General features: G+C 53.5%; 1 protein-coding gene across 4 annotated transcripts; it reads right to left on the bottom strand.

Moving 5' to 3' along the window:
* Positions 1–1,079: 1,079 nt before the first annotated feature.
* On the bottom strand, positions 1,080–5,890 carry NFKBIL1 (NFKB inhibitor like 1). 4 transcript variants are annotated; one of them, XM_090029779.1, is made up of 5 exons: positions 5,873–5,890; positions 3,161–3,447; positions 2,650–2,762; positions 2,148–2,250; positions 1,080–2,052 (listed from the first exon to the last, which is right to left on the bottom strand). In XM_090029779.1, the coding sequence occupies exons 2-5, from the start codon at positions 3,435–3,437 to the stop codon at positions 1,478–1,480; spliced, it is 1,068 nt and encodes a 355-aa protein (XP_089885905.1). In that variant the 5' UTR covers positions 3,438–3,447; positions 5,873–5,890; the 3' UTR covers positions 1,080–1,477. The 4 variants fall into 4 exon arrangements, with proteins under 4 accessions (XP_089885905.1, XP_089885904.1, XP_089885906.1 ...); XM_090029778.1 differs by lacking the exon at positions 5,873–5,890 and adding an exon at positions 4,066–4,291; XM_090029780.1 differs by lacking the exon at positions 5,873–5,890 and adding an exon at positions 4,100–4,217.
* Positions 5,891–8,665: the final 2,775 nt, after the last annotated feature.

Here is an 8,665-nt window from a genome sequence, read left to right as displayed (position 1 = left end):
TATCTCTCTCTGTGTGCATGTGTGGGCATATACATTGGTGTGTGTATGTGATGGGTATGTATATGTATGTATGTGTGTGCATATATGTGTGCATGCATGTGCACGTCAATGTATATATTGGTATGTGTGTGTATATATGCATGCGTATTTGTGCACGTATGTGTGTATGTGTGTGCATGGGGGGGTAGACAAGGTTCTTTGGGTAAATGGGATATCTTTTATTAGACCAATTAAATAGTAGGAAAAATTCTTTGCAAGCTTTCAAGTACAACCCCCCTGTTTTCAGGCAGAGACCAACATGGCTACAACCAACATCTCTGTATATATAGGTATGCATATCTATATATATGCATGTATATTTGTATGTGTGCACATATATCTGTATGTGTGCACATATCTATTTGTGCATGCACATATATACATGCAAGTGTGTATATATGTGTGCAAATATGTATTGATATGTGCATACATATACATGTGTACAAATATGAGAATATAAGGTACATACAAGCAGGTGTGCATGCATGTACATACGTGTGGGTGTGTGCGTGTACGTATGTGTATGTATGTATATGCATGTTTACGAATACATGTGTATATATGCATGTATATATGTATGTGTATGGGTATATGCAGGCAAGTGTGCATATGCATTTTTGGGCCTCATAACCAGCCCTCACGCCTAACCCACAGCACCCTGCCTTGGGATACTGGCTTGGGCAGATCTCTCCTGGATTCCTTAGCTGGTGCCAAGCGCCCCCTGCTGCCCCTGGGCTTCCCTGCTCCCTCCACCCGGCAGCTCCATCAATGCTCAGGACGGCAGCTAACCATAGTATGCTGCTGCCACCCCGTGGCTATGCGTGAAAGCTGCAGCTGGGGGCACAGACACTGCTGGGGAAGGATGGGGAGCTTCCTCACCCCCAAGATCTCACACACACGCGCCCAAAACTCAGGTGTCCGGGACACAGGCATCCAGGATACACATGTACACAGAACCCAAGCATCTGGGACACATACACCCACGACCCCAGGAGTCTGGGATACACACACACACACACCAGATTTTAATGGAAACTAGCCAGAGAAAAACATATTTTATAGCAGCAAAAATCCGCTGTCCATTCAGCAACATATATACATATGCATGACTATTATGCAACTGGCACCTCCCACCCTGGGAAAGAATCACTGCCTGCAGGGAATGGTGGGACACACCAGCTGAATCTGCTACCAAGTGGAGGCTTTCCACCCAAGTCTTCCTTCCAGGGGCCAAACACATAACCTGCTTAGCAGTGGGGTATGTTGGTCTCCCATCCATGCCAACCAAGGCACCTTCTCCTTAGCACTATCCCCTTTATACTCAGCCTGACGCCCCCAGAGCCAGATGCAGCTCCTGTCCTTGCTATACCTAACCTGACGCTCTCCAGAGCCAGCTGTAGCTCCTGTCCCCATTACACCCAGCCCAGAGCTAGCCGCCTCACTTGACACTCTCGGCCAGGCGGTTGAGGGCCTGAGACAAGGCCATGACAGCATCCAGCACCCGGTGTCGGTCAGGCTGGGCCAGGCGCTCCCCACAGCGCTGAGCGAACTTGTCAGGATGCCACAGGGCCTGTTGGCGTCGCAGCTGGCGTCGGAAGCTGGCTTGGTCACCTGGGTCCGCTCCCATCATGGCCGCCGCTGCCATGGCCTCAGGGCTGGCTCCTGGACAGGGCCAAGGGATGTCGTGATAGGTCAGAAGGCCAGTGGCACCAGGGGTGAAGGCCTCCTCACAGCGCCTCCTCCTGGCCTCCTGCAGCTCTCGGGCCTTGGCAGCCTCCCGGGCCCGGTACAGGTCGGCTTCCACCTCCGCAGGGCACCGGAGGGGCTCAGGCTCCACCTTTCCCTGGCTAGGCCCCACCCCTTGACAGCTGGGGCCCGCCCCTTGACTGCTGTCCTCCGGCTTCCCACGGTTAAGCCGTGCTCCTTGGCCTCGTCTCTGGGTGTACTCGCGGGCAATTCGCTCTGCCCATGTGTCGTAGGTCTCATAATCCGACTGTTCCCTGTTGAAATCCTCTGCAGGACAGAGTGGAATGGAGAGGAAAGGGGTGGGGTTATGAAGGGGGAATGGCCACAAGGGAAACGGGGTTGGGCCAAGGGGTGGAGCTTACCCTCATAGCCACCGGCCTCCCAGGCCTCAGCTTCGCACTCCCCCAGCAGCTTCTGATGCCAGGAGTCAGCATCATCCTCTTCTTCCTCCTGCTTCATGGGGTGCTGTGGAGGCAGGAAACCATAGAGAGGGACTAGAGTGGCCCCCTCCCCAACCTGCAATGCCCCCCAGTGCCCCCCACAGGGGGGCGGGGGGACTGCTCTGGGGAGGGAGCCCCCAGCTGGACCCCAGCCTGGGAGGTTAAACACAGCTAAGGATGGAACCCAGATGTCCAGGCTCCCAGCCTCCTCTGCTCCCCATCTCCACGTGGCCACCTCTGCCATGAAGAACCCAGGGGTCTGGGCTCCCAGCACTCCTCCTCCCACCTCGCTGCCCCCAGGCACCTCCCAGAGAACCCAGGCGTCCGGGCTCCCAACCCCCTCCCACTCTCACCCCCCAACCCCCCCATCTCCTCTCTGAGAGAACCCAGGTGTCCAGGCTGCCACCCACCCACCCGCTGGTACCTCCTCCTGCAGCACAGGATCCAGGAGATCAGTGGGGATCTGCCCTGCTTGGTTGCGGATCCTCATGACCTGGGGGCAGCAGCGCGCAATGGGCAGGAACAGTGCCTGGAACCCTGGGGGGGGTGGGACACAAGGTGAGGGCACGCTCTGCCCCAGAAACATGGGTCATCCTGCTCTGTCTGCCAGACACCTGAGTCCTGTGCGTCCTACTCCCTGGTTTCCTTGATGCCTGGGTCCCACTGACCTCCCCAGACTGGGCTAAGGGACTGCAATGAGTGAAGGGGCGGACCGCTGTGAGTGAAGTAAAGGGGGAGGTAAAGTGGGGGTCAGGAGGCTGGGAGCAGGGAATTCTGGGAGCTTGGACACTTGGGTCCTCTGGGAGAAGCGGCTTAGATCAGCGAGGTGATGGGAGCCCAGACGCATGGGCTCTCTGGGGGCTGGCAGGATTACAGCAGGAGTTCTGGGAGCACAGACCCCCCCAACTAAGGGGCTTTAAAGGGCTGGTGCTCACCACGGTGGCCAGTCCGGGCAGCTAAGTGCAGGGCGGTGTCACCGCGGGCATCAGTGCAGGCAGGGTTGGCGCCATGGCGCAGTAGGAGGCGGGCGGCTGAGGTGGCGCCGGCAGCCACAGCTCGGTGCAGGGGGGGGCGGCGGTGCCGGCCTCGCGGCCTATCCAGCTCCAGCAGCCCCCGATGGCGGCGCAGCAATGCCCGCAGTGCCGCTGTCCGGCCCCGCCGTGCCCACCGGTGGAGGCGGCGCTGGAGTCGCTGCTGTGAGGTTGACGCCATGGAAACCAGCCTGCCATGGGGCAAGATGGGGGTGGGATTAGATGTGGTGGGGGTTTGAGGGGCCCTGCCCCCTCCAGTCCAGCCCCTGCCACCCAAGTCCCACTCCTTAAAGCTTCTCCCTCAGTCTTGGCCCCTCCAGCATCTGCTAAAGGCCCCACCCCCAGACTCTAAACCCCACCCCCTCTGGTCCTGGCCCCACCTCCACTGCTGCAGGCCCCACCCCCTCAGACCCGGCGGCTCCTTAATGCCCAGCCTCTCCCCACTGAAGGCTCCACTCCTACCTCAAAACCCTCCCCCTCTGCTTCTGGCCCCTCTCCCCCACAGCTCCCCCGTCCCATCTCCCCCTCCCCCAGCCGCCAGACCCCCACCTCCCCCCCAGCACTGACACAGGTGCCTCCCCTGACCGCAAGCACCGCCTCCTCAGCTTCTGGCCCCTCCTCTGCTCTTGGGCTCTCCCCCAAGGCTCCTTGCCCCTCCCCCACCCCCATCTCTGTTACAGGCCCCTCCGCCTCCCCCCACTGACACAGCCCCCAACCCCGGCCTTAAGCTTCTGCCTCCTCCTCCCAATGCTCCCTCACTCTCAGCCCCTCCTCCCGGAGCCCCCCCCACTCCAGGACCCCCCGCGCGCCTCCAGGGGGCTCCGCTGGGCCCGACGCGCGCACCGGAAGTGGCCGCGAGGCAGGGCGGAAGAGAAGTGGAAGTGGCCGGACAGCTCGGCGCGGGGAGGTTCCGCTCGGCGGCTGCGCGCTCCGCTCTAAGGAGTCCGGGTGCGGAACGCGGGCGGGAGACAGCGGTTCCGGCTGCCTCTTCTGTTCCCCGCAAGCCCTGCCGGGCGGCGGGGGGGGGGGGGGCACACGCCACAGACATCACGTGCTGGGGGCCATAGAGAAGTGGGGCGGGGAGCGTCCTCCGGAGCTCATCTGTCGAGCTAGAAGGGGCCTCCAGGGTCATAGAGGTGGGGCTGGAGGAGACCCCCGGGGTCCAACCTGCCAACTCCGCCCCCCCCCGCACCGTCAGCGACCCCTGCCGAGAGCCCAGGTGTGCAGCCCCCTGTTGCTCTGCTCTTACCGCCCCCCCCGTAACACGTAAAATATACACACGTAAAATACACACCAACACACACACCATATACACCAACACACAGCTCTCCGCACATACATACATATATGTAACATATACACACAATAGACACACATAGACACGTGTATAATCTAGACGTATACCCACAGCTGTGTAATAGATGCACCGATATTTAATGTACACACATAGATGCACACGTGTAAAATACCCATACAGACACACTCATGCACAGAAACACACTTATACACACACACAGGTATGTTCAAACAGGCACACGCAAATACATTAAGGACACGCGTAGACACACACGGACATACATGTAAAAGACAAACACACTTTTATACACACACGTGTAAAACACATGCAGACACATATATTAGATACGCACACAACAGAAACACCCATGCATACATATATGTCAAACACACACAAATATATACACACACACCACATAGTATGCACACATACATAAACGTAGGTAAAATTCACACAGACATACACAAATACAATACATGCACACAACATATGCAAGTGTAAAATACACACAGAGGCAGACTCACACAATATATATAAAATTCACTCCCATACAGACTTGCACACATGTATCTCACACACTGCACACATGCACACATACATAACACAAAATACACACAGACACACACAAAAATATATTAAATACACACATACATATATAAAACATACCGAAACACACAAATATGCCCCCACACACCCCTGTGCACACACATACACATTCCTATATACATGTACAGCCCACCATCTACACAGACACCCCATATACTCTCATACATACACCTCCTTTATGCATACACACCCCTATACAAACACCACCCCCTATATACACATACACACGTATTCCTCTGTAAACATAGACACCCCTATCTGAACATTCACACACATACACTCCCTGTATACACATACACACTGACACATACACCCCCTATATACATAGATGGAGGGATGGCTGACTTCCAGCCCCCCAGCCAGACAGAGCCAGTTCCCCAACATGACAGTGACCGCAATGGGTGAACAAAGCCCAATGGACGGTTAGAGCAACGGACAGAGACAGTGCATTCCCCATGGAGGGCCAGATGCAGCAACAGAAGGACAGGGTGCACAGGTGCACAGAAAGGCAGCAAGGCCATCCAGACAGATGGATGAAGCTGAATGTGTTGCCAGCCTTGTTCATTTCCTGGGGGCCCAGGCCAAGCTGAAGAAGTAACTCAAATGCTCCTAAAGCCCCTAATAAAAGCACAAGGCAGGTGGTTGGATGAGAAGCCCTCTGGAGGTCTCCCCCAATCCTCCTCTATTATCCTATGATTTATGCAGGTGATCACCTTTTCTTGGACCAACTAATAGACTTAGCCAAGCTTCTGAATGCAATACATTCTTCTTCAGGTCTGAGGAAAGAAGCAAAAATAAAGATATGAGTCAGCAAGGCTGTGAAACAGGAGGAGAGAGACAATTCTCAGACAAGCAGATCACAGTGGAAAAGAAGAGCTTGATTCGTGGAAGATCGAGCCCTTTCAAAAGGGAAGGGGGGTGATTTCACCTGTGGTGCCTGAAAGTTAACCAAGATTCTGGTAGGTTGCAATGAGCCAGGAAGCAAATATAGAGTTATAGAAAACGAGGGTTGGAAGGGACCTCAGGAGGTCACATCTAGTCCAGCCCCCTTATCCAAGCAGGACCAGCTCCAACAACATCATCCCAGCCAAGGCTTTGTCTAGCTGGGTCTTAAACACCTCCAAAGAAGGAGAATCCACAACTTCTCTGGGTAACCTGTTCCAGAACCTTGCTACCCTTGAATATTGATGTTGAGTCCTTGGTTCATTAGTGTCCAGCCAGCTAATGAATTTGTGCTCTTGAGCTCACCTTTTGACGGTGTTCTGGAAATTTCCCTTGACATGAGGAGAATGACATCAGAAAGGGAGGGGAAAATGTTGCCAGCCATGGCCATCTCCCAGGGACCTAGGCCAAGAGACAGATGTGTGGCTAAACTGAAGGCCCCAAAGTCTGTTTCTGAGTGACCGTAGCATGAACCTTTAGAGATGTGACCACTAACCACCCACTTGGTCAGCAAAGTACAGGAAGCCATCAACACATCTAAGTGAACGGGTCATGAGATCCACTGAACACAAGGTCTAAAAGGAGACATATATTAAAACAGGATCACAGAATCATAGACCATGAGGGTGAGAAGGGACCTCAGGAGGTCACAGCTAGTCCAACCCCCTGCTCAAAGCAGGACCAGACCCAACTACATCATCCCAGCCAAGGCTTTGTCTACCTGGGTCTTAAACACCTCCAAGGATGGAGCTCCCATCATCATCTCTCTGGGTAACCTGTTCCAGTGTTTTACTGCTCTCCTAGTGAGAAAATTCTTCCCAATATCTAACCTAAACTCCCCTTGCTGCAACTGGAGCCCATTGCTCCTTGTCCTGTCATCTGCCCCCACTGAGAACAGTCCAGCTCCGTTCTCTTTCAAACCCTCCTTCAGGGAATTGAAGGCTGCTATTCAATCCCCCCTCAGTCTTCTGTTCTCCAGACTAAAAAAATTTAGTCCCTTCAGCATCTCTTCATAAGTCATATTCTGAAATAATCCAAATCTACTAAAATAATTCAAATCTGCTACAAGTACATTAGTTTAAAATAGCAGTAGTAGAGAGGAATGAAACCAAATGTCTTAGGTGCCATTTTGCTTTAATCAATATATTTTTCTTAAGATGCTTAGATCACTGGTAAAAACAAAACTGCCTGGATAGAGAAGACCGTGAACTCAGGTAAAGAAGAAACAGGACAGCCTTACACAAAGTGGAAGGAAAGGGTATTAGAAACCCTCCTACTTTCTCAAGGAAATGAATCTCAACTAATTGACACCTTCCAAGTCCACAAGAGCTGTGTGTCCAGCATTTTGGTTAAACTAATTTAAATACAACCAATCAGAGGTCATTTATTGGAATACTTGGAACCAGGCACCTGTAGGTATGGGGTATGGGCTGGGGAAAAAATTGGATACCTCAGTAAATTCAAGAATCAGAGAGAAGTGGGGCTGGAAGGGATCTCCAGAGGTGACATCTAGTCCAACCCCGTGCCTGAGGCAGGATCAGCCCTGTCCAAACTATCGGATACAAACCATCATCTAAACTCTACATAAGATGACCGTCAACCCTGACACAGCACAGACCTAACACCTGAACCTGCCACAGGGAAAGCTATGGCAGCCAATGTCCTCCTTCTATGAAACTTTGGCAATATATGCTCAAGAGATCCTGGGTGGACACAACTTGCTGCCAAGTACATGCCACTCTCTGCCTCCGTTTTGGGGTCATTTCAGCTGGGATAGGTGAGTGCATGTGTTCTGCTGTCATGGGAAGCCAGATACTTTGCACTGGAATGTAAGACCCACCATTTACTGGTCAGACCATGGGTCCACCTTGTCCAGTCTCAGGTATACTCCACCCTGATCCCATGAGCCACTGTGGACCTCAGTTGGTGGCTCCTCCATGGATCCATTGCCCCTCGTGTACATCTGGTGTGCTTCATGGACACTCTTGGCACCTGCCCCTTCTATAAGCAGAGGGAGACACTGGTGCACACAAGCCTGGAGCATGCCAGGCTGCAGACCCTTCACTGTCTCCTCCAAGACCGCCTGCTGAGTTCCTGGCTGCACAGCTCTCCTCTTGGCACCTTTTCCTTTACACCCCACCCATCCATGGCTCTACCAAGTCCTGGGACCTCCTGGTCAACCTCCTCCTAGCTTTTGCTAAGCTCATGATATCTCTCACCAGGAAGGAGGCTCTGGCCAGGAGAGCCACTGGGGACTATGGGGCTGTTTCTTGTCCCTGGTTCATTCATGTCTTCAGGCAGAGTTTCAATGGGTAAAATCGGCTGGCTCCTTGGATTCATCTGGTGTGCTTTGCTTGGCGCCCCTCCTGGTGCCATGTTTCTAGTTGACCCAAGTGTGACAGAGTGCTGTCTTCGGCTGCATTTTTTTTCAATAGGCCGGTGAGTGTGGCCCCGTCAAGTCTTGCTGAATTTTCCTCCCCTGGGGATTAGCTTCTCCCCCCTCCTCCACACACACACTTTACTTGTCTACCAGAACTTGATATTACTTGGTTCTTATAAAGGAG

The sequence above is a fragment of the Crocodylus siamensis genome, chromosome 15 (assembly GCF_052110815.1).
Source record: "Crocodylus siamensis isolate JL-2025a chromosome 15, ASM5211081v1, whole genome shotgun sequence".
NCBI classification, from domain to species: domain Eukaryota; kingdom Metazoa; phylum Chordata; order Crocodylia; family Crocodylidae; genus Crocodylus; species Crocodylus siamensis.
Note: the sequence above shows the minus strand (reverse complement) of the source record. Positions and strands in the feature narration are given on the sequence as shown.

Coding starts and splice junctions, on each gene's coding strand:
- NFKBIL1 (XM_090029779.1), bottom strand. CDS start 3,437: ATGGCGTCAACCTCACAGCAGCGACTCCAGCGCCGCCTCCACCGGTGG. Junction 2,251..2,649: donor ATCCTGTGCTGCAGGAGGAG/GTACCAGCGGGT, acceptor CTGCCTCCACAG/CACCCCATGAAGCAGGAGGA. Junction 2,053..2,147: donor GGAGGCCGGTGGCTATGAGG/GTAAGCTCCACC, acceptor TCTGTCCTGCAG/AGGATTTCAACAGGGAACAG.